The following is a 21,521-nucleotide window of genomic DNA, read 5'->3' as shown; positions in this document are numbered from 1 at the left end:
TTCCAGACAGCCACCACCCTCTGGGTGAAAAAGTTTTTCCTCATGTCCTCTCTAATCCTTCGACCAATCACCTTAAATCTGTGCCCCCTGGTAAATGACCTCTCTGCTAGAGGAAACAGGTCCTTCCTGTCTACTCTATCTAGGCCCCTCATAATTTTGTACACCTCAATTAAGTCATCCTTCAGCCTCCTCTGTTCTCGGGAAAACAACCCTAGCCCATCCAATCTTTCCTCATAGCTGCAACTTTCAAGCCCTGGCAACATTCTTGTAAATCTCCTCTGTACTCTCTCCAGAGCAATTATGTCCTTCCTGTAATGTGCTGACCAGAACTGTACACAACACTCCAGCTGTGGCCTAACCAGCCTTTTATACAGTTCCAGCATTACATTTCTGCTTTTGTATTCTATACTTCGGCCAATAAAGGAAAGCATTCCATATATCTTCTTCACTCTATCTACCCGTCCTGCCACCTTCAGAGACCCGTGGACATGCACTCCAAGGTCTCTCACTTCTTCTCCCCCTCTCAACATCCTCCCATTTATTGTATATTCCCTTGCTTTATTTGCCCTCCCCAAATGCATTACCTCATACTTCTCTGGATTGAATTCCATTTGCTACTGTTCTGCCTACACAACCAAACCATTAATATCATTCTGGAGTCTACGGCTATCCTCTTCACTATCAACTACACGACCAATTTTTGCGTTATCTGCAAATTTCCCAATCACGTCTCCCACATTCAAGTCCAGATCATTAACCTTTTTGTCATTCTTTGCTGTTCTTTAAAGAAAATGCAACTGCTCTCCTTAAAACACAAAAGGCTAAGAGAAAACAGTTATCAATGGCTGAAGGGTGAATAACCAGAGGGCACAGATTTAAGAATGTATGAACACAAGAAACAGGAGCAGGAGTAGGCCATTTGGCACCTCAAGCCTACTTTGCCATTTATTAAGATCATGGCTGATCCTCAACCTCAACTCCACTTTCCCTCCCAATCCTCATTTCCCTTGATTCAATTAGAGTCCAAAAATCTATCAATCTCAGCCTTGAATATACACAACAACTGAGCATCTACAGCTCTCTCAGTAGAAAAGATTCACAACCCCTTGAGTGAAGAAAAGGTGATTAAGGTGATCGGCAAAAGAACCAGAGACATGAGAAAAAAAAAAACTTTACGCAACAGTTGTTAGGATTTTGAATGCACTGCCTGTTCGGGTGGTGAATACAGATTCAACAGTAGCTTTTAATAGGGAATTGGATAAATGCTTGAAGGAAAAAAATTGGTGGGATATGGGGAAAGAGGAGAGAGTGGGTCTAATTAGACTGCTCTTTGAAAACACCAGCACAGACTCACTGGGTCAAATGGCCTCTTTCTGTGCTGGATTTTCTATGATTCTATTTCCAAGGCAGCAGGAAGTGCAAAACGACCAAGTCTTTCAGAGTTTTAGTCACCAATCCAAATGGCTTCCTGTAACTGTATTTAAACTTGCTGCTTTCTGTATATGAAGTTCTTGTCAATCAAATGCCATTTCTCTCAACAGTGACCTGTGAACAGGGTTCAACTAGAACAGGTAATGCCTGAATGCTAGAACTATGTGGCATAAATGTAGCACCCCAAACCTCACTGACTCCTTCTCTAAATAAAATACTTTCTATACAAATGGAAAAGAAACTCTAGATATATAAACAAATACAAGCTACTCATGGATTCCCTACCCTGCAGGATTTGAATTCATTATTTTGATAACAAGAATCCCAATTAAAAATACACTGTACCAACTGGCCTCAACAAAATACACTGCCAATGGAGAATAGGGAATAATTTTTACATTACCTCACTGTCCTTCAGTATGGTTCGCCCTTCTTCCACATTCCCAATGCGGATCACAATATCGGTGATACGAAAGTGGAAATCCGGATGATCAGCAATGTCGTAAACACTAATATCCTCCTCACCTCCCAGCATCTGCAGTTTTAAACAAAGTTTCTTTAAGCAAATGAAATTCAAGTATCCTTCTCCAGTCCCAATTTGTTTAAACCTCTCCCAGTCTGCTCCTGTAATTCTATATAAACAAACAGTTAGCCCGTCTCAAAAGTTACCAGCAATAAACATCCACTGCTGACACAGCAGGGTGCCCTGTGTAGATTAAGGCACATTACTGTGCTGTGTCAGGATGGTTTTATCTATATGCCTAATAGAGCATAAATTCAGGGCTTGGAATACCTGATCAACATGCAGACTGCAATCTTACCCTGTGTACTAAATAGACTTCATGTATACCTCAGTGTAGAGAGCAACTGGACAAGTAAAGAAGGGAGTTGTAGTAAATGACTAGTGTTTGATGGTGCAATACAAAGAGCTTTGTATCCAACCCATGTTCTACTTTGAAATGCATTAAATTTTATTAGGGAGAGGGATGCGGATTTTCTCGACCTTCATTCTAGTCTGATGAATCACATGTATTAAAACAGCAGCAGCAAATTGGATCAAACTGCTTTACACAAACATCAGTAGTGCAGTCTCAATCAATGGGTTGGAATCAGAAAGTTTCCCGATCCAATCTGGAGTCAGGCAGGGCTGTCCTCTCTCCCGTCTTGTTTGTTTGCTGTATAGAATGTTTTGCTGAGTCCATTATGAAGGATGCGAGCATTAGAGGGACAATCCCAGGCAGTGGGGGCACTCAGGTCAAAGCCTCCCTGTACGTGGACGATATTGCCGTCATCCGCTCCGACCTGCTGTCTGTTTGCAGACCGACGAGCATCTGCGACCAGTTCGAACTGGCCTCGAGAGCCAAAGTAGACCGCGGCAAGAGCGAGGCTATGCTCTTTGGGAACTGGGCCGACCGATCCTTCGTCCCCTTCACTGTCAGGTCAGACTACCTGAAGGTGCTGGGGATATGGTTCGGAAGGGCCGGAGGGCCAAAACCTGGAAGGAGCGAGTAGCCAGGGTACACCATAAAGTGAGCATGTGGGAGCAGCGATCTCCATTGTAGGCAAGAACCTGGTCATCAGGTGCAAGGCGCTCACGTTGTTGCTGTATATGGCGCAGGTCTGGCCTGTACCCCACTCCTGTGCCGTGGCAGTCACCCGAGCCATTTTCCACTTTATCTGGAGATGAAAAATGGACTGTGTCCAGAGGGACACGATGTTGAAACCTCTGGATAAGGGCAGAAAAAACGTACCCAACGTCACCCTCATCCTGATGACCACCTTTGTGTGCGGCTGCATCAAGCTGTGCATAGAGCCCAAGTATGCAAACACCAAGTGTCACTATGTGCTGAGGTTCTCTATCCCAGGTGTTTAGAAGGATGCGTCTGGTCACATTGCCACGTAACGCTCCATCCAGTTTGGCCATGCCATCCCACCTATCCTTCATGGAAAAGCTTTTGCAGAAAAGCACCTTTGGCCACCAATCCATCAGGCAGTGGTCTGCACGGAATGTCCTCAAGGCCCTACGGGATAAGGAGATGGTGGATCCTGTCAGATTGTTCCCCAAGCAGACTGCCAAAGTCATTTGATAGAATGCGTCATCACCAGAACTTTCAAACAAGCACCAAGACGTAGCTTGGCTGGTGGTGAGAAGGGCCCTCCCAGTCAGATTACACCCAGGCAGGGCTGGAACCAATGTCCTCGCAGGGGCATTTGCAAGTGCTGTTGGGGAGGATTTAAACTAGAATGGCAGAGGAATGGGAACCTGAACGGGGAGACTGAGAAGGAGGAAATACGGATAGAAATGAAAGACAGGAAACAAAAAGGCAAAAGTGGAAGGCACAGAAATCAAGGGCAAGAAATAAATAGGGCCAAAGTGTGAAATAATGCTAAGATGACTAAGAATGTTAAAAAGACATTGTGTCTCAGTGCGTGGAGTAGTCGCAATAAGGTAGGCGAATGAACCATGCAAATCGATGATGTAAATGGATACGATATAGTTGCGAATACGGAGACATGGCTGCAGGGTGACCAAGGATGGGAAATGGAACATCCAGGGGCAATGTTTAGGAAGGACAGGCAAAAAGGGAAAGGAGGTGGAGTAGCATTGTCAGTAAAAGAGGAAATCAATGCAATAGTGAGGAAGGATATTAGCTCAGAGAATCCTGATGTGAAATCTGTATGGGTGGAGCTAAGCAACACCAAGGGGCAGAAAACATTGGGGGTCCATATACAACCCCCACCAAACAGCAGTGATGTAGAGGATGGCATTAAACAGGAAATTAGAGACGCATCCAATAAGGGTGCAACTGTAATTATGGGTGAATTTAAATCGACACATAGATTGGGCAAACCAAATTAGCAATACTACTGGAGAGGAGGAATTCCTGGATTGCGTACATGATGGTTTTTTGGACCAACTAGAGAACAGGCCATCCTAGACTGGGTATTGTGTAATGAGAAAGGATTAGTTAACAATCTTGTTGTGTGGGGTCCCTTGGGGAAGAGCAACCATAACATGATAGAATTCTTCATTAAGATGGAGAGTGAGAGAGTTGATTCTGAGGCTAGGGTCCTGAATCTAAATAAAGGAAACTACGAAGGTACGAGGCACGAATTGGTTATGATAGATTGAGGAACGTTACTTAAAGGGTTGACAGTGGATAGGCAATGGCTAGCATTTAAAGAGCGCATGGATGAATTACAACAATTATTCATCCCTGTCTGGTGCAAAAATAAAACTGGAAAGGTGGCTCAACTGTGACTTACAAAATAAATTAGGGATAGTATTGGATCCAAGGAGGAGAAATAGAAAATGGCCAGAACAAGCAGCAAACCTGAAGATTGGGAGCAGTTTAGAATTCAGCAAAGGAGGACAAAGGGGTTGATTAAGAAGGGGAAAAGAGAGTATGAGTAAGCTTGTAGAGAACATAAAAACTGACTGTAAAAGCTTCTATAGATATGTGAAGAGAAAAAGATTAGTGAAGACAAATGTGGGTCCCTTACAGTCACAAACGTGGGAATTTATAATGGGGATCAAAAAAATGGCAGACGAATTAAATACTGACTTTGGTTCTGTCTTCACAAAGGAGGACACAAATTACCTCCCAGAAATTGTGGGGAACATAGGGTCTAATGAGGAGGAGGAACTGTATGAAATCAGTATTAGTAGGGAAATGGTGTTAGGGAAATTGATGGGATTGAAGGCCGATAAATCCCCAGGGCCTGATAATCTACATCCCAGAGTACTTAAGGAAGTGGCCCTAGAAATATTAGATGCATTGGTCATTTTTCAAAATTCTATAGACTCTGGAACAGTTCCAACAGATTGGAGGGTAGCTAACGTAACCTCACTATTTAAAAAAGGAGGTAGAGACAAAACAGGGAATTATAGACCGGTTAGCCTGACATCAGTAGTGGGAAAAATGCTAGAGTCCATTATAAAAGATGCAACAGCAGAGCACTTGGAAAACAGTGACAGGATCGGACAAAGTCAACATGGATTTACGAAAGGGAACTCATGCTGGTCAAATCTACTGGAATTTTTTGAGGATGTAACTAGTAGAATAGATAAGGGAGAACCAGTGGATGTGGCGTATTTGGACTCTCAGAAGTTTTCGATAAGGTCCCACAAAAGATATTAACATGCAAAATTAAAGCACATGGAATTGGGGGTAAGGTACTGACATGGATAGAGAACTGGTTGGCAGACAGGACACAAAGAGTAGTAATAAACAGGTCTTTTTCTGAGTGGCAGGCAGTGGCTAGTGGGGTACCACAGGGATCAGTGCTAGGACCCCAGCTATTCACAATATATATTAATGATATAGGTGAGGGAATTAAATGCAATATATCCAAGTTTGCAGACGACACAAAGCTGGGTGAGAGTGTGAGCTGTGAGGAGGATGCAGAGAAGCTCCAGTGTGATTTGGACAGGTTGAGTGAGTGGGCAAATACATGGCAGATGCAGTATAATGTGGATAAGTGTGAGGTTATCCACTTTGGCCAAAATAGAAAGGCAGATTATCTGAGTGGTGATAGATTGGTAAAAGGGGAGGTACAGAGAGATCTGTGTGTCCTTGTGCACCAGTCGCTGAAAGTAAACATGCAGGTGCAGCAGGCAGTTAAGAAGGCAAATGGTATGTTGGCATTCATAGCGAGAGGATTCGAGTACAGGAGCAAGGATGTCTTGCTGCAGTTATACAAGGCCTTGGTGAGACCACATCTGGAGTATTGTGTGCAGTTTTGGTCTCCTTATCTGAGGAAGGATGTTATTGCTATGGAGGGAGTGCAGTGAAGATTCACCAGACTGATTCCTGGGATGGCAGGACTGACGCATGGAGAGAGATTGGGTCGATTAGGCTTGTATTCGCTAGAGTTTAGAAGATTGAGAGGGGATCTCTTAGAAACCTACAAAAGTCTAACAAGATTGGACAGACAAGATGCAGGAAGCAAGTTTCCGATGGCGGGGGAGTCCAGAACCAGGGGTCACAGTCTAAGGATAAGGGGTGAGCCATTTAGGACTGAGATGAAGAGAGATTTCTTCACCCAGAGAGTGGTGAACCTGTGGAATTCTCTACCACAGAAAGCAGTTGTGGCCAAATCATTAAATATATTCAAGAAAGAGTTAGATATAGTTCTTAGGGCTAAAGGGATCAAGGGATACGGGGAGAAAGCGGGAACAGGTTACTGAGTTTGGACGATCAGCCATGATCATATTGAATGGCGGTGCAGGCACGAAGGGCCGAATGGCCTACTCCTGCTCCTATTTTTTCTGTTTTTCTAGATCCTTCCTGCACGCCCAGAGTCTCACCCCTCCCAGACGCTGCCCTCGAAATGGCTCTGGTGGGGAAGAGATTGTTGCCCATCTCCTTCTGGAATGTGCCTTTGCAAAGCAGGGAAAGAGATGCAGTGGTTTTTGTCGAGGTTCATCCCAGGCAGCTATGTAACACAGGAGTCTGTGCTCAACAGGCTGTTCCCAGGGACGCACACCGAGATAAACATCAACTGCTGTTTGGAGGACCATCAATTTGGTGAAAGACGCTCTTTGGTCTGCCCGAAACCTGCTGGTCTTCCAGCGCAAAGAGTTGTCCACGACCGAGTGTTACAGACTGGCACATTCCAAGGTCCAGGACTACGTGCTGAGAGACGCACTAAAGCTTGGGGCAGCCACTGCAAAGGCTCAATGGGAAAAGACAACTGTGTAAAGTCCTCCCGCCATAGTGAACCGAGGGACTGGATCCACGGAAAACCCCTCGAGCTGTATACACCAAATATGGTTTAGCTGCAAAATGTATATGGCATATAAAATGGAATGGAAGGGCTGTGAGGCAACTCACTCCTATATTGAAGAAAACTGATTTCCTTTGCACTTGTTGGAATGTCAACTTGGTGCTGTTTTGAACTGTTTTGTAATGTATTTTTTAAAAACAGATTTTTATGAATAAAGTATATTTTTGGAAAAAAAGCAGAAAAACAAATAAATTAAGATCTCCAGGCCTAAACTCCACAGGTATCTCTTGTGAATGGCACAGCCTCAAACCTCATGCTGCAGAGCTTCGTGGAGTAACTATCAGCTTAGAAGGAGCTGGGTTTCTTTCTAATTTCTTGCTTTTCTTTCCACCGAGTTTTAAGGTACCAATATGTGCAATGTCAATCTGCAACATCTATTAACACGATCGACATTTCCAAAACTTTTAGCATCCTTTGTTAATATTTAATTATCCAACAGCCAAGAACCAGCAACAAAACAAAGTTTCAATAGCAGTACTTCACAAGTTACTCACCTCAATCTCAGTGCCATTTGCCTTTGGTTTGAACCACTTCACTGAGCATGTCCGCCCAATGTGGTCAACAGACTGTACAACTCCATACACACCGACATCCTGAGGACCTTGAGCTTATAGGAATCAGTGAGTTTGTGCAAAACATGAAAAACAAAAGCAGCAAAGCAGTAAATGAAAATGGTCTATTTATATTCGGTATTCTGAATAAAACCACATAGCTCTTGCTCAGATCAGAGGTCATTTAATAATTTTGTACAGGACATGATTTCATTACCCCAACTTCTAAATGGCAGAATGCAATACTTAGAATAGGCCAACAGCATAAGAAAACAGTAATCCACAGCAAGACTCAGCCTTTCCATACAGTACACAACTGGGCACAGGGGCCACACATACGAAATGTAGATAAAAGACACTGCCAACATTCAAAGAGTTGAAAGTTCTTCACCTGTTTTGGACAATATGCCTCACTCAACTACCATCACGAATAGATTAGCTGGTTGTTCATTGCATTGCTGTCTCCAGACTTTGCTGTTTGTAAAATGGCTGCCACGTTCAAGTGATAAAATTCATCGGAATGCATTACATTGATCATCTCTGCTCTGACCCAATTACTACTGCCACTATAATTCCTCTCCACTTACTACCTCCAGTCTCTGCTCCTCCAGCGTTTCCTCACTGGATTTATTAGTGACCGTCTTATATTTATGGCCCCCAGTTTTAGGCTTCCCAAGTAGAAACACAGTTACATTTGCCCTATTAACATCACCCCTCAGTCTTCTGTCTTCTAGAGTCTTTCAAATGTCAGTTGATTAGAATCCAGGACCGGCATGTTCCTGTGAGAAAGAAGGATAAGTTTGGCAACTTTCGGGAACCTTGGATAACGCGGGATATTGTGAGCCTAGTCAAAAAGAAAAAGGAAGCATTCGTAAGGGCTGGAAGGCTAGGAACAGACGAATCCCTTGAGGAATATGAAGACAGCAGGAAGGAACTTAAGCAAGGAGTCAGGAAGGCTAAAAGGGGTCATGAAAAGTCATTGGCAAACAGGATTAAGGAAAATCCCAAGGCTTTTTATACATATATAAAGAGCAAGAGGGTAACTAGGGAAAGGGTTGGCCCACTCAAGGACAGAGAAGGGAATCTATGTGTGGAGCCAGAGGAAATGGGTGAGGTACTAAAAGAGTACTTTGCATCAGTATTCGCCAAAGAGAAGGACTTGATGGATGATGAGTCTAGGGAAGGGAGTGTAGATAGTCTCAGTCATCTCATTATCAAAAAGGAGGTGGTGTTGGGTGTCTTGCAAAGCATTAAGGTAGATAAGTCCCCAGGGCCTGATGAGATCTACCCCAGAATACTGAGGGAGGCAAGGGAAGAAATTGCTGGGGCCTTGACAGAAATCTTGGCATCCTCATTGGCTACAGGTGAGGTCCCAGAGGACTGGAGAATAGCCAATGTTGTTCCTTTGTTTAATAAGGGTAATTATAGGAAATTATAGGCCGGTGAGCCTTACATCAGTGATAGGGAAATTATTAGAGGGGATTCTTCGGGACAAGATTTACTCCCATTTGGAAACAAACAAACTTATTAGCGAGAGGCAGCATGGTTTTGTGAAGGGGGGGGGGGGGGGGGGGGTCGTGTCTCACTAATTTGATTGAGTTTTTTTGAGGAAGTGACGAAGATGATTGATGAAGGAAGGGCAGTGGATGTTATCTACATGGACTTCAGTAAAGCCTTTGACAAGGTCCCTCATGGCAGACTGGTACAAAAGGTGAAGTCACACGGGATCAGAGGTGAGCTGGCAAGATGGATACAGAACTGGATCTGTCATCGAAGACAGTGGGTAGCAGTGGAAGGGTGCTTTTCTGAATGGAGGGATGTGACTAGTGGTGTTCCGCAGGGATCAATGCTGGGACCTTTGTTGCTGTTTGTAGTATACATAAATGATTTGGATGAAAATGTAGCTGGTCTGATTAGTAAGTTTGCGGACGACACAAAGGTTGGTGGAGTTGCGGATAGTGATGAGGATTGTCAGAGGATATAGGTCGGTTGGAGACTTGGGCAGAGAAATGGCAGATGGAGTTTAATCTGGACACATGTGAGGTAATGCATTTTGGAAGGTCTAATGCAGTTGGGAAGTATACAGTAAATGGCAGAACCCTCAGGAGTATTGACAGGCAGAGAGATCTGGGCGTAAAGGTCCACAGGTCACTGAAAGTGGCAACGCAGGTGGATAAGGTAGTCAACAAAGCATACGGCATGCTTGCCTTCATCGGTCGGGGCATAGAGTATAAAAATTGGCAAGTCATACTGCAGCTGTACAGAACTTTAGTTAGGCCACACTTAGAATATTGTGTGCAATTCTGGTCGCCACACTACCAGAAGGAAGTGGAGGCTTTGGAGAGGGTACAGAAGAGGTTTACCAGGATGTTGCCTGGTCTGGAGGGCATTAGCTAGGAGAGGCTGGATAAACTCGGACTGTTTTCACTGGAACGATGGAGGTGGAGGGGCAACATGATGGAGGTTTACAAAATTATGAGCGGCATGGACAGAGTGGATAGTCAGAAGCTTTTTCCCAGGGTGGAAGAGTCAGTTACTAGGGGACATAGGTTTAAGGTGAGAGGGGCAAAGTTCAGAGGGGATGTGCGAGGCAAGTTCTTTACATAGAGGGTGGTGAGTGCCTGGAACTTGCTGCCAGGGGAGGTGGTGGAAGCAGGTACAATAGCGACGTTTAAGAGGCATCTTGACAAATACATGAATAGGATGAGAATAGAGGGATACGGTCCCCGGAAGTGCAGAAAATTTTAGTTTCGGCAGGCATCAAGATCGGCACAGGCTTGGAGGGCCGAATGGCCTGTTCCTGTGCTGTGCTGTACTGTTCTTTGCAGAGAAAATAGCCCCAGCCTGTTCAGTCTTTCCTGATAAGTACATCTCCTCAGCTCTGGTATCATCCTCGTAAATCTTGCCTTGATATTCTTTAAATATGGAGACTAGAATGGTGCACAGTAGTCCAAGTGTGGTTTAACCAAGGTTCTATACAAGTTTGACAATTCTATCCCTCTAGAAATTTACCACAGTGCTTTGTTTGCACTTTTTGTGGTCTTGTTAACCAGTGTTGCTTTTTTAGTGATTTTCCAAGGAGTAGGTCGCCTATCAAAATGCACTATTTCATCTAAATAGAAATTAATTTGCCATTTCCACACCCATTTTGCAAGTTTACCGATGTCCTTTGTGTAATGTTGTGTCAGCCACAGCTCAGTTGGTTGCACTCTCATCTGAGTCCTGGTTCTGGCTTCAAGTCCCACTCTAGGGCGGCACAGTGGCGCAGTGGTTAGCACCGCAGCCTCGCAGCTCCAAGGACCCGGGTTCGATTCCGGGTACTGCCTGTGTGGAGTTTGCAAGTTCTCCCTGTGTCTGCGTGGGTTTTCTCCGGGTGCTCCGGTTTCCTCCCACAAGCCAAAAGACTTGCAGGTTGATAGGTAAATTGGCCATTATAAATTGTCACTAGTATAGGTAGGTGGTAGGGAAATATAGGAACAGGTGGGGGTGTTTGGTAGTAATATGGGACTAGTGTAGGATTAGTATAAATGGGTGGTTGATGTTCGGCACAGACTCGGTGGGCCGAAGGGCCTGTTTCAGTGCTGTATCTCTAATCTAATCTAATCTAGGACATGAGTACACAAATAAAGGCTGATACCCCAGTGCAGTACTGAGGAGTGCTACACAGTCGGAGGTGCCATCTTTCAGATGAGAGGTTAAACCGAGGCCCCGTCTGCCCCCTCAGGTGGATGTAGAAGATCCCAAGGCATCATTTTGAAGAGGAGCAAGGAGTTATTCCTGGTGTCCTGGCCAATATTAACCAATGAACATCTCAAAAACAGACGATCTGGTCATCATATTTGTTTGTGGAATCTTGCTGTGTGCAAATTGGCTGCCATTTTTCCAGCATTATGACAGTGGCTACACTTCAAAAGTACTTAATTGGCTGCAAAGCACTTTGAGACGCCAATGGTAGTGAAAAACGCTATATAAACACACCTTATTATTTCGTCACAGTCTTTGTCCGTATTAACTACAGTTTGTCCCTGGAACATTGTTTGCTCCATCAGGGATGTCCAAACACTTGTTTTTGATGATCTTCATGGGCCGTATGCAAGGTTTAACTTAATTTATCAATCTGCGTAAGTGAGTTGCTGATACCAAGATTCATCTTGGTCTCCTGATTTAGAAGTTATCTACCAAGGAGATGACATAGCTGAATTTTCAGGGCTTGGGGACTGCATGTGAGCCATGGATCATTGCTTGGGTACCCTATTCCATATACATATCAGAATCTGCTGAATTATGAAGCTACAAGCCCTTTCTAAGTCACAATCTAACTGGTACAAGCTCACATCATCCTAGAATCTGACAACACTCAATCATTTCATTTTCAATAGTAGGAGTACTCTAGCTAAAAATTCCCGTCAGGATTTTCAGTTTCCATTTTCACAAATTTTGCATGCATGACTCCCAACATCAGCACTTAATGATTTAATGCTGAAAGGATCCGGTGGTAGGAGAATGGTGGGGATGTGGTAGGGATATGGGATTAATGTAGGATTAGTATAAATGGGTAGTTGTTGGTCGGCACAGACTCGGTGGGCCGAAGAGCCTGTTCAGTGCTGTATCTCTCTATGATCTATGATCCAAAGCTCCAAGACATCAAACCAAGGGAGGGGAACGGAATCATAAAATAGTACAGCACTGAAGGAGGCCATTTGGCCCAGAATCTGTGCTTGCTCTTTCAAACAGGAATAAGGTTAGTCCCACTTTCCATCTCTTCCCCCACATCCCAGCAATTTTTTCTCTTTTAAGTCTTTCCCCAATTCCCTTTTGTAAACTACAGCCAAAACTGTTCACATTAACCTATCAGGCTGTGCATTACAAACCCTAACCAAGAAAGGTTTTTCTCCATGCACTTCAGCTTCTTTTACCCATCACCTTAAATCTGTGCCCTCTGTTTATTGATCAGCCATTGAAAACAGTTTCTCCATACATACACCATCTAAACCTTTCATGATTTTAAACACCGCTAACAAATATGTTCTTGTGCTTCTCTGCTCCGAGAACTACAGCTTCTCCAGTTTGTTCACATAACTGTAATCTCTCATCACTGGAACCATTACAGTAAATCGCTTCTGTACCCTTTTCAAAGCCTTCATCTCCTTCCTAAAGTGTGGTGCTCAGAACTGGACACAATACTCCAGCTGGGCTGAACTAGTATTTTATATTGGTTTAGCATAGCTTCCTGGCTTTAACATAACAAACGAGGAGAAATTTTAAAAAAAGAGGCATGGTGGAGTGGGGGCAGGAGTAAAAGGGATAAACTCAGTTCTGATGACATCCCAGTCTCCAGCACCCCTTGTCTTGAAATATTGTCACGCTCACATGAAGTGCAGTAATGAAAATACAGAACCCAAACTGAAGCTTTCTAGAAATTTACTTTTCCTTTAAGAAAAAAATGGACAATGTGCTGCAAAATGGCCATCGAAGGGCAGACAGCCTGGCCCTGTATATTCAATCTGTTTTACTGTCTGTTAAGGACAAAAGGATACATTCCAAGCTAATAGATGTCAATTACACCCATCCAAATCCATCAAGAGACATTTTTGATTTGAATGGATCCTTCTGAAACAAAGGAGGTCTGAAGTCGCCGCAACCCAGTCCATTGTTGATCACCACGCTGAAGGTACCCTGTCTCTCCCAAAAGAGTAACATGCAAAAGATTTTTACCTTAAAATGTATCTGTCTGGGGGGGAAGGGTGGGGTGAGGGGGTGAGAGATCAGAACAAACATCACAAAAGCCTGTCCAGCCAAGAGCTGAGGGAGATCCAGCAAAAGCCAAAGAAGATGCCCTGCTGTGAATTCTACACTTCAGCTTGTTGCAGCAGAGAACTGAAAATGATCATCACCTCCAGACTAAAGTCTTAACCACCAGAAAAATCTGCAAACAACTGAGGCCTGCAATTTTAAAAGAGAAATTGTCCTCCAAGAATAATCAATAGTTTTACCATGAACCTCGAAGACCTACCTCACTTCAAACCACTCACCCTTTCCCTCTCCATCTCTTCTTGGACGTATGAGTGAATGCGCGCGTGGGTGCAGTTGCGACATTTCAGAATGAATATTGCTCAATAAATAGTTAACCTTCTAAATTATCGTTTAGTAGTACAGAACCCGAGTATTGCTGAAAATAGAGATTTGCTGTCGAAGCTTTTTGTCTTGCACTCATCAGGAAAATAGCAAGAATAACCAATGTAAGGGAAAACAACTTACACTGCATGAGACGAGAGTGCTGACTGGTTGGCAAGTGAACTCTGATTGATAGAGGCATTGCCATGGTGAATGAACCATTTTATGGTGACTGACAGTGAACTGCCAAGCTTGATTTAAAATTTAAACCAGGCAGCTCGACAGCGATTGGTCAAGGCATTGCCCTGAGGAATGAACCAGCAAACGGCTGTCACTTATTTTGTTCAGCTGAAACAGGTGAAATGTTTGTAAATAAAAGCAAAATACTGCAGATGCTGGAAATCTGAAATAAAAACAAGAAATGCTGGAAATATTCAGCAGCTCTGGCAGCATCTGTGGAGAGAGAAGCAGAGTTAACGTTTCAGGTTAGTGACCCTTCTTCGGAAATGTTTGTAAATATTCTTTCTATCTGCAAAGAACAGGGCCCTGTGTATTAATATATGTAGCTTCCAATACGAGCAAATGTGCTACACTGCGAGTCCTACCGACAGTCTTAAATTGGTTGTCAGCATAATTCTTAGTACACTATGAATTATTTAGCAAATGTTGTCCAATCGCGGAACCACATCTAATGTTGGACACCGTGTTTTAAGTTTTGCAAACGTGGGCTGGTTGGGTACGGCCTGTACCTCGCCCGTTGTGAACAGCAGAAAGGACATATTGTTTGATATGCTCTGCTAGTCTTTGGGACACACGGCCTATATACCTAGTTTCACACTGGCATTGAAATTCATACATCACATTACTCATTTGTGTGATAGGCAGAATATTTTTTTTTGCTTGGCAATACCACACATGTTGCTACTGCATAGCAGCAGCGTGAAACTGCTAGTTTTACCTGTGTTCAAATTTTTGGGATACATGTCCCTTCCTAGGTAATTTGAGGTAGACTGCGCACTTTTCAGGGCCGAAAAAGACACACAAAAGTGATGTCTCTCTACGCCCTATCTTATCTATGACTGGTTCTGCACAACACGAATTGGGTGAATTGTTACAACTAGTTTTGAGCAAGATCGCCACATACACGGTCAATGATTCCTTCACATTTGCGAAGACTATACAGGCCTTGCATATCAATAGCAATGTCGTGTCCATTTGCTCATTTGACATTGCCAGCCGACTGACCAATGCACCACTTAAGGAAGCCATAGATAGTTGCGCTGCAGCACTATATCATGGTGATCTAGACCCACCACCATGCATGAATCAGTATTCATTGAACTTATGAACTCGGCAACTTGCGCAGTTGAGTTCCATTTTAACGACACCATGTATGCCCAAATAGATGGTATTGCCATGGGATCCCCTCCAGGCCCAGCTCTTGCAAACATCTTTGTTGGATTCCATGAGAAATGTGTCTTTGATGGAATGACACTTAACCTCCTACCTCTTGCATATTTGCGATATTTAGATGATACGTTTAGAACATAGAACAGTACAGCACAGTACAGGCCCTTCGGCCCACGATGTTGTGCTGACCCTTTAACCTACTCTAAGATCAAACTACCTACATACCCTTCATTCTACTATCATCCATGTTTCTATCCAAGAGTCGCTTAAATGTCCCTAATGTATCTGCTTCTACTACCACCGCTGGCAGTGCATTCCATGCACCCACCACTTTCTGTGTAAAGAACCTACCTCTGACATCTCCCCGAAACCTTCCTCCAATCACCTTAAAATTATGCCCCCTGGTGATAGCCCTTTCCGCCCTGGGAAAAAATCTCTGGCTATCCACTCTATCTATGCCTATCATCTTGTACACCTCTATCAAGCCACCTCTCATCCTTCTTCGCTCCAATGAGAAAAGCCCTAGCTCCCTCAACCTTTCTTCATAAGACATGCCCTCCAGTCCAGGCAGCATCCTGGTAAATCTCCTCTGCACCCTCTCTAAAGCTTCCACATCCTTCCTATAATGAGGGGACCAGAACTGAACACAATATTCCAAGTGTGGTCGAACCAGGGCTTTATAGAGCTGCAGCATAACCTCGCAGCTCTTAAACTCAATCCCCCTGTTAATGAAAGCCAACACACCATACGCCTTAACAACCCGATCAACTTGGGTGGCAACTTTGATCGATCTATGGACATGCCCCAAGATCCCTCTGTTACTCCCCACTACCAAGAATCCTGTCTTTAAGCCTGTATTCTGCATTCAAATTTGACCTTCCAGAATGAATCACTTCACACTTTTCCAAGTTGAACTCCATCTGCCACTTCTCAGCCCAGCTCTGCATCCTGTCAATGTCCCGTTGCAACCTACAACAGCCCTCCACACCATCCACAACTCCAGTAACCTTTGTGTCATCGGCAAACTTACTAACCCAGCCTTCCACTTTCTCATCCAAGTCATTTATAAAAATCACAAAGAGCAGAGGTCCCAGAACAGATCCTTGTGGAACACCACTGGTCACCGAGCTCCAGGCTGAATACTTTCCACCTACTACCACCCTCTGTCTTCTATGGGCCAGCCAATTCTGTATCCAGACAGCCAAATTTCCCTGTATCCCATGCCTCCTTACTTTCTGAATGAGCCTGCCATGGGGAACCTTATCAAACGCCTTGCTAAAATCCATATACACCACATCCACTGCTCTTCCTTCATCAATGTGTTTTGTCACATCCTCAAAGAATTCAATAAGGCTTGTGAGACATGACCTTCCCCTCACAAAGCCATGCTGACTATCTCTAATCAAACTATGCTTTTCCAAATAATCATAAATCCTGTCTCTCAGAATCCTCTCCAATAATTTGCCGACCACCGACGTAAGACTGACTGGTCTGTAATTCCCAGGGTTATCCCTATTCCCTTTCTTGAACAAGGGAATAACATTTGCCACCCTCCAATCATCTGGTACTACTCCAGTGGACAGTGAGGACGCAAAGATCATCGACAAAGGTGCGGCAATCTCTTCCCTCACTTCCCGTAATAAGCTTGGGTATATCCCGTCTGGCCCCGGGGACTTATCTGTCCTCATGTCTTTCAAAATTTCCAGCACATCCTCCTTCTTAACCCTGTTCGAGCATATCAGCCTGTTTCATGCTGTCCTCACAAACGACAAGGTCCCTCTCACTAGTGAATACTGAAGCAAAGTATTCATTAAGGACCTCCCCTACCTCCTCCGACTCCAGGCACAAGTTCCCTCCACTATCCCTGATCGGCCCTACCCTCACTCTGGCCATCCTCTTGTTCCTCACATAAGTGTAGAACGCCTTGGGATTTTCCTTAATCCTACCCGCCAAGACTTTTTCATGTCCCCTCTAGCTCTCCTAAGTCCATTCTTCAGTTCCTTCCTGGCTACTTTGTAACCCTCTAGCGACCTGTCTGATCCTTGCTTCCTCAACCTTAAGTAAGTTTCCTTCTTCCTCTTGACTAGCTGTTCCACATCTCTTGTCATCCAAGGTTCCTTCACCCTACCATCCCTTCCCTGCCTCATTGGGACAAACCTATCCAGCAGTCACAGCAAGTGCTCCCTAAACAACCTCCACATTTCTGTCGTGCATTTCCCTGAGAACATCTGTTCCCAATTTATGCTCCCCAGTTCCTGCCTAATAGCATTGTAATTCCCCCTCCCCCAATTAAATATTTTCCCATCCTGTCTGCTTCTATCCTTCTCCATATATATAGTAAAGGTCAGGGAGTTGTGATCACTGTCACCGAAATGCTCTCCCACCGAGAGATCTGCCACCTGGCCTGGTTCGTTCCCAAGCACCAAATCCAACATAGCCTCCCCTCTAGTCGGCCTATCTACATATTGAGTCAGGAAACCTTCCTGGACACACCTGACAAAAACTGCTCCATCCAAACTATTTGCACTAAGGAGGTTCCAATCAATATTAGGGAAGTTGAAGTCACCCATGACAACAACCCTGTTACTTCTGCACCTTCCCAAAATCTGCCTCCCAATCTGTTCCTCCGTGTCTCTGTTGCTATTGGGGGGGGTCTATAGAAAACTCCCAATAAAGTGACTGCTCCTTTCCTGTTTCTGACTTCCACCCATACTGACTCAGTAGACAAACCCTCCTCGACGACCTCCCTTTCTGCAGCTGTGATACTATCCCTGATTAGCAATGCCACTCCCCCACCTCTTTTACCTCCCTCCCTATTCCTTTTGAAACATCTAAACCCCGGAACATCCAACATCCATTCCTGCCCCTGTGATATCCAAGTCTCCGTAATGGCCACAACATCGTAGCTCCAAGTACTGATCCATGCTCTAAGTTCATCACCCTTATTCCTGACACTTCGTGCGTTAAAATAGACACATTTCAACCCATCATACTGGCTGCAACTGTGCCGTCAACTGTCTAACCTTCCTCACAGACTCTCTGCACTCTGTATCGGCCTGTTCAACAGCTACCCCATCCATATTTGTTATATTTGAATCCACAGCTGCATGCAATCATTTCCTTACACGTCTTAATGGGCTCTATCCTGCGCTCAAATTCACCTATGAAATGGAGCAGTCAAATGAGCTCCCTTTCCTTGACGTACTAGTTGAGAAATCTGTTAAAGGGGTTCTCTACCACGGTCCACCACAAGCCTCCTTTCACTGCTCAATACACATGTTAGGATTCTTACAGTTCCATGCACTAAGACTGGCCTGATTGGCAACCTCGTAGATAGGGCCTGAGCTATTTGCTCACCATGCAAGCTTGATGCTGAAATAGGGTGAATCAAAGCCAAATGATCGGATCACTTCACGCTGTATATTGCACAAACTTATAAATGGGCCAAAGGCCGTCTTTTTCGGCCCTGAAAAGTGCCCAATCTACCTCAAATTACCCTGGAAGGGTCATGCACCCCAAAAATTTGAGCAACAGCTAAAGCTAGTTGTTGCACACTACTATGCAGTAGCAACACGTGTGGTGTTTGCCACTAACAGGATGCAGCCGTCGAGCCAAAAAGACATCCTACCTATTACACAAATGAGTAATGTGATATATGAATTTCAGTGCCAGTGTGATGCTAGGTATATAGGCCGTACGTCCCAAAGACTGGCAGATCATATTCAACAACGTGTCCCCTCTGCTGTTCACAATGGGCAAGGTACAGGCCGTACCCAACCAGCCCGTGTTTGCAAAACTCAAAACACGGTGTCCAACATTAGATGTGATTCTGCAAATGGACAACATTTGCTAAATAATCCACAGCATGCTAAGAATTATGCTGACAACCAACTTAAGATTGTCAGTAGGGCTCGCAGTGTTGTGCATTTACGTGCACTGGAAGCTGCAGTGTACGTGTACAGGGAGGCACAGTGGCGCAGTGGTTAGCACCGCAGCCTCACAGCTCCAGCAACCCGGGTTCAATTCTGGGTACTGCCTGTGTGGAGTTTGCAAGTTCTCCCTGTGTCTGCGTGGGTTTCCTCCGGGTGCTCCGGTTTCCTCCCACATGCCAGAGACTTGCAGGTTGATAGGTTAATTGGCCATTATAAAAATTGCCCCTAGTATAGGTAGGTGGTAGGGAAATACATAGGGACAGGTGGGGATGTGGTAGGAATATGTGATTAGTGTCAGATTAGTATAAATGGGTGGTTGATGGTCGGCACAGACTCGGTGGGCCGAAGGGCCTGTTTCAGTGCTTTATCTCTAAAACTAAAAAAAAACTACATAAGTGGCACAGTGGCGCAGTGGTTAGCACCGCAACCTCACAGCTCCAGGGACCCGAGTTCAATTTTGGGTACTGCCTGTGCGGAGTTTGCAAGTTCTCCCTGTGACCGTGTGGGTTTTCGCCAGGTGCTCCAGTTTCCTCCCAGAGCCAAAGACTTGCAGGTGATAGGTAAATTGGCCATTGTAAAGTGCCCCTAGTGTAGGTAGGCGGTAGGGAATATGGGATTACTGTAGGGTTAGTATAAATGGGTGGTTGTTGGTCGGCACAGACTCTGTGGGCCGAAGGGCCTGTTTCAGTGCTGTATCTCTAAATAAAATTAAATTAAAAAATAAAAATAAAAAAATATATTAATACACAGGGCCCTGCTTTTGCAGACAGAAAGAATATGTGCAAACATTGCACCTGTTTCAGCTAAACAAAATAAGTGACAGCCATTTTCTGGTTTATTCCTCAGGGCAATGCCTTGACCAGAGTCAAGCTGCCTGGTTTAAATTTTAAACAAAGCTTGCAGTTAACTGTCAGTCACCGTAAACTGGCACATTTGCCATGGCAACACCTCTACCAGAGTTCACTTGCCAACCAACTAGCACTCTCTTCTCATGCAGTACAAGTTGTTGTTTTCCCTTACATTGGTTATTCTTGCGATTGCCCTGATGAGTGCAAGACGAAAAGCTTCGACAACATGTTTCTATTTTCAGCAATACTCAAGTTTATTTTTTGTTTTAAACCTACAAGAAAACCGGTCACTGTTTATTTGACAAATTAAACACAAGTGGTTAAAAACTTGGTAACAAAAACACTTGCTCTGGTCAGTTGGGAAGTGAACAGTGGGAATTACCCACACCCCCTTACCACCTGGCCATAACAATATCTTCTTTGAAACTTCAAGGATGCAACTTGCTGGAATATGGCTCCCTGGGCACCACATCCAAATGCTGATTAAGCCTACAGAGCGAGTGCCAGCAGGACAACTACCAGGAGCAGGATCACAGGCAGAAACTAATTGCCATAATCCACACCAGAGATTAATCAAACCAGCAGTGATCAGGAACTGACTCTGAAGCCATCTTGGTCTGTATGCCTCACTAGGACACCAGGTGATACCTTGACATATTAGGTTAGCAAAAAAGTTTTAAAAAATCTCTTTCCAACATGAAATTCATTGTATTGGCCAGCACAAGGCAAAGCTTTGACCCACACTACACAAGTCACTTTGTGCATTGGCCAAGTTTAACTACTTTATCAAAAGGAGGAATAACCAACAAATATCTTTCAAGTTGCCAGGATCTCAGTATTGCACTCCTAATGAATCACTTTTGAAGTGTACTCACTTACGGACTAGTCCAACATAGGAGAAGGATAGGCTGTGAAGACCAGCTGATCCATCAAGCCTCAACCATCATAGCTAAGCACTCCCCATCCATTCCCTCACACCTACCACCATGTAATCTCCTGACTGAGGCAAAAGCAAAAAAAAAGGGTTAATAGGAAAGAAATAGGTTAAAAAGCCTCTCTGCCCTCTCAATTCTGGAGTGAGGTTGGAAACAACACCTGACTGAGGAAGAAGTCCTATAACAGCCAAATTGACAGTTATTTGCTACTAAAGGTTGTTGTTCTTGTCCATTTATTTACCTGTTATTTATAAGAGCGATCTCTCAAACTACACTTCACACTTACCACGTTTATCCAGCACAAAGTCTCCAGGGCAGAATTCATTATTATCCACATGATGAACTGGCAGCAAGTCATTAGATCGAATATTTTTCTCCACTGTACCATCCTGCCACATCACATCCACACTCGTGCTGGTTTTCAGAATCTCCACAGCAATTCTAGCAGAGGATTGAATATTAGAATGTAGAATGGACCAATTTTCAATTTATACAATGGTAGTAGGGATA

The 21,521-nt window shown here is 44.2% G+C and overlaps 1 protein-coding gene across 1 annotated transcript in view; it reads right to left on the bottom strand.

Annotated features, from left to right (window-relative positions):
• LOC137363988 ((E3-independent) E2 ubiquitin-conjugating enzyme UBE2O-like) overlaps positions 1-21,521 on the bottom strand; it is a 336,360-nt gene that overhangs the window by 99,794 nt on the left and 215,045 nt on the right. Inside the window, 3 exon segments of the mRNA XM_068027481.1 lie at positions 1,835-1,966; positions 7,716-7,828; positions 21,298-21,452. Coding sequence (XP_067883582.1) covers positions 1,835-1,966; positions 7,716-7,828; positions 21,298-21,452 — 400 coding nt within the window.

This window comes from Heterodontus francisci, unplaced genomic scaffold, assembly GCF_036365525.1.
Source record: "Heterodontus francisci isolate sHetFra1 unplaced genomic scaffold, sHetFra1.hap1 HAP1_SCAFFOLD_598, whole genome shotgun sequence".
NCBI classification, from domain to species: Eukaryota; Metazoa; Chordata; class Chondrichthyes; order Heterodontiformes; family Heterodontidae; genus Heterodontus; species Heterodontus francisci.
This window is presented reverse-complemented; position numbering and strand designations above follow the sequence as displayed.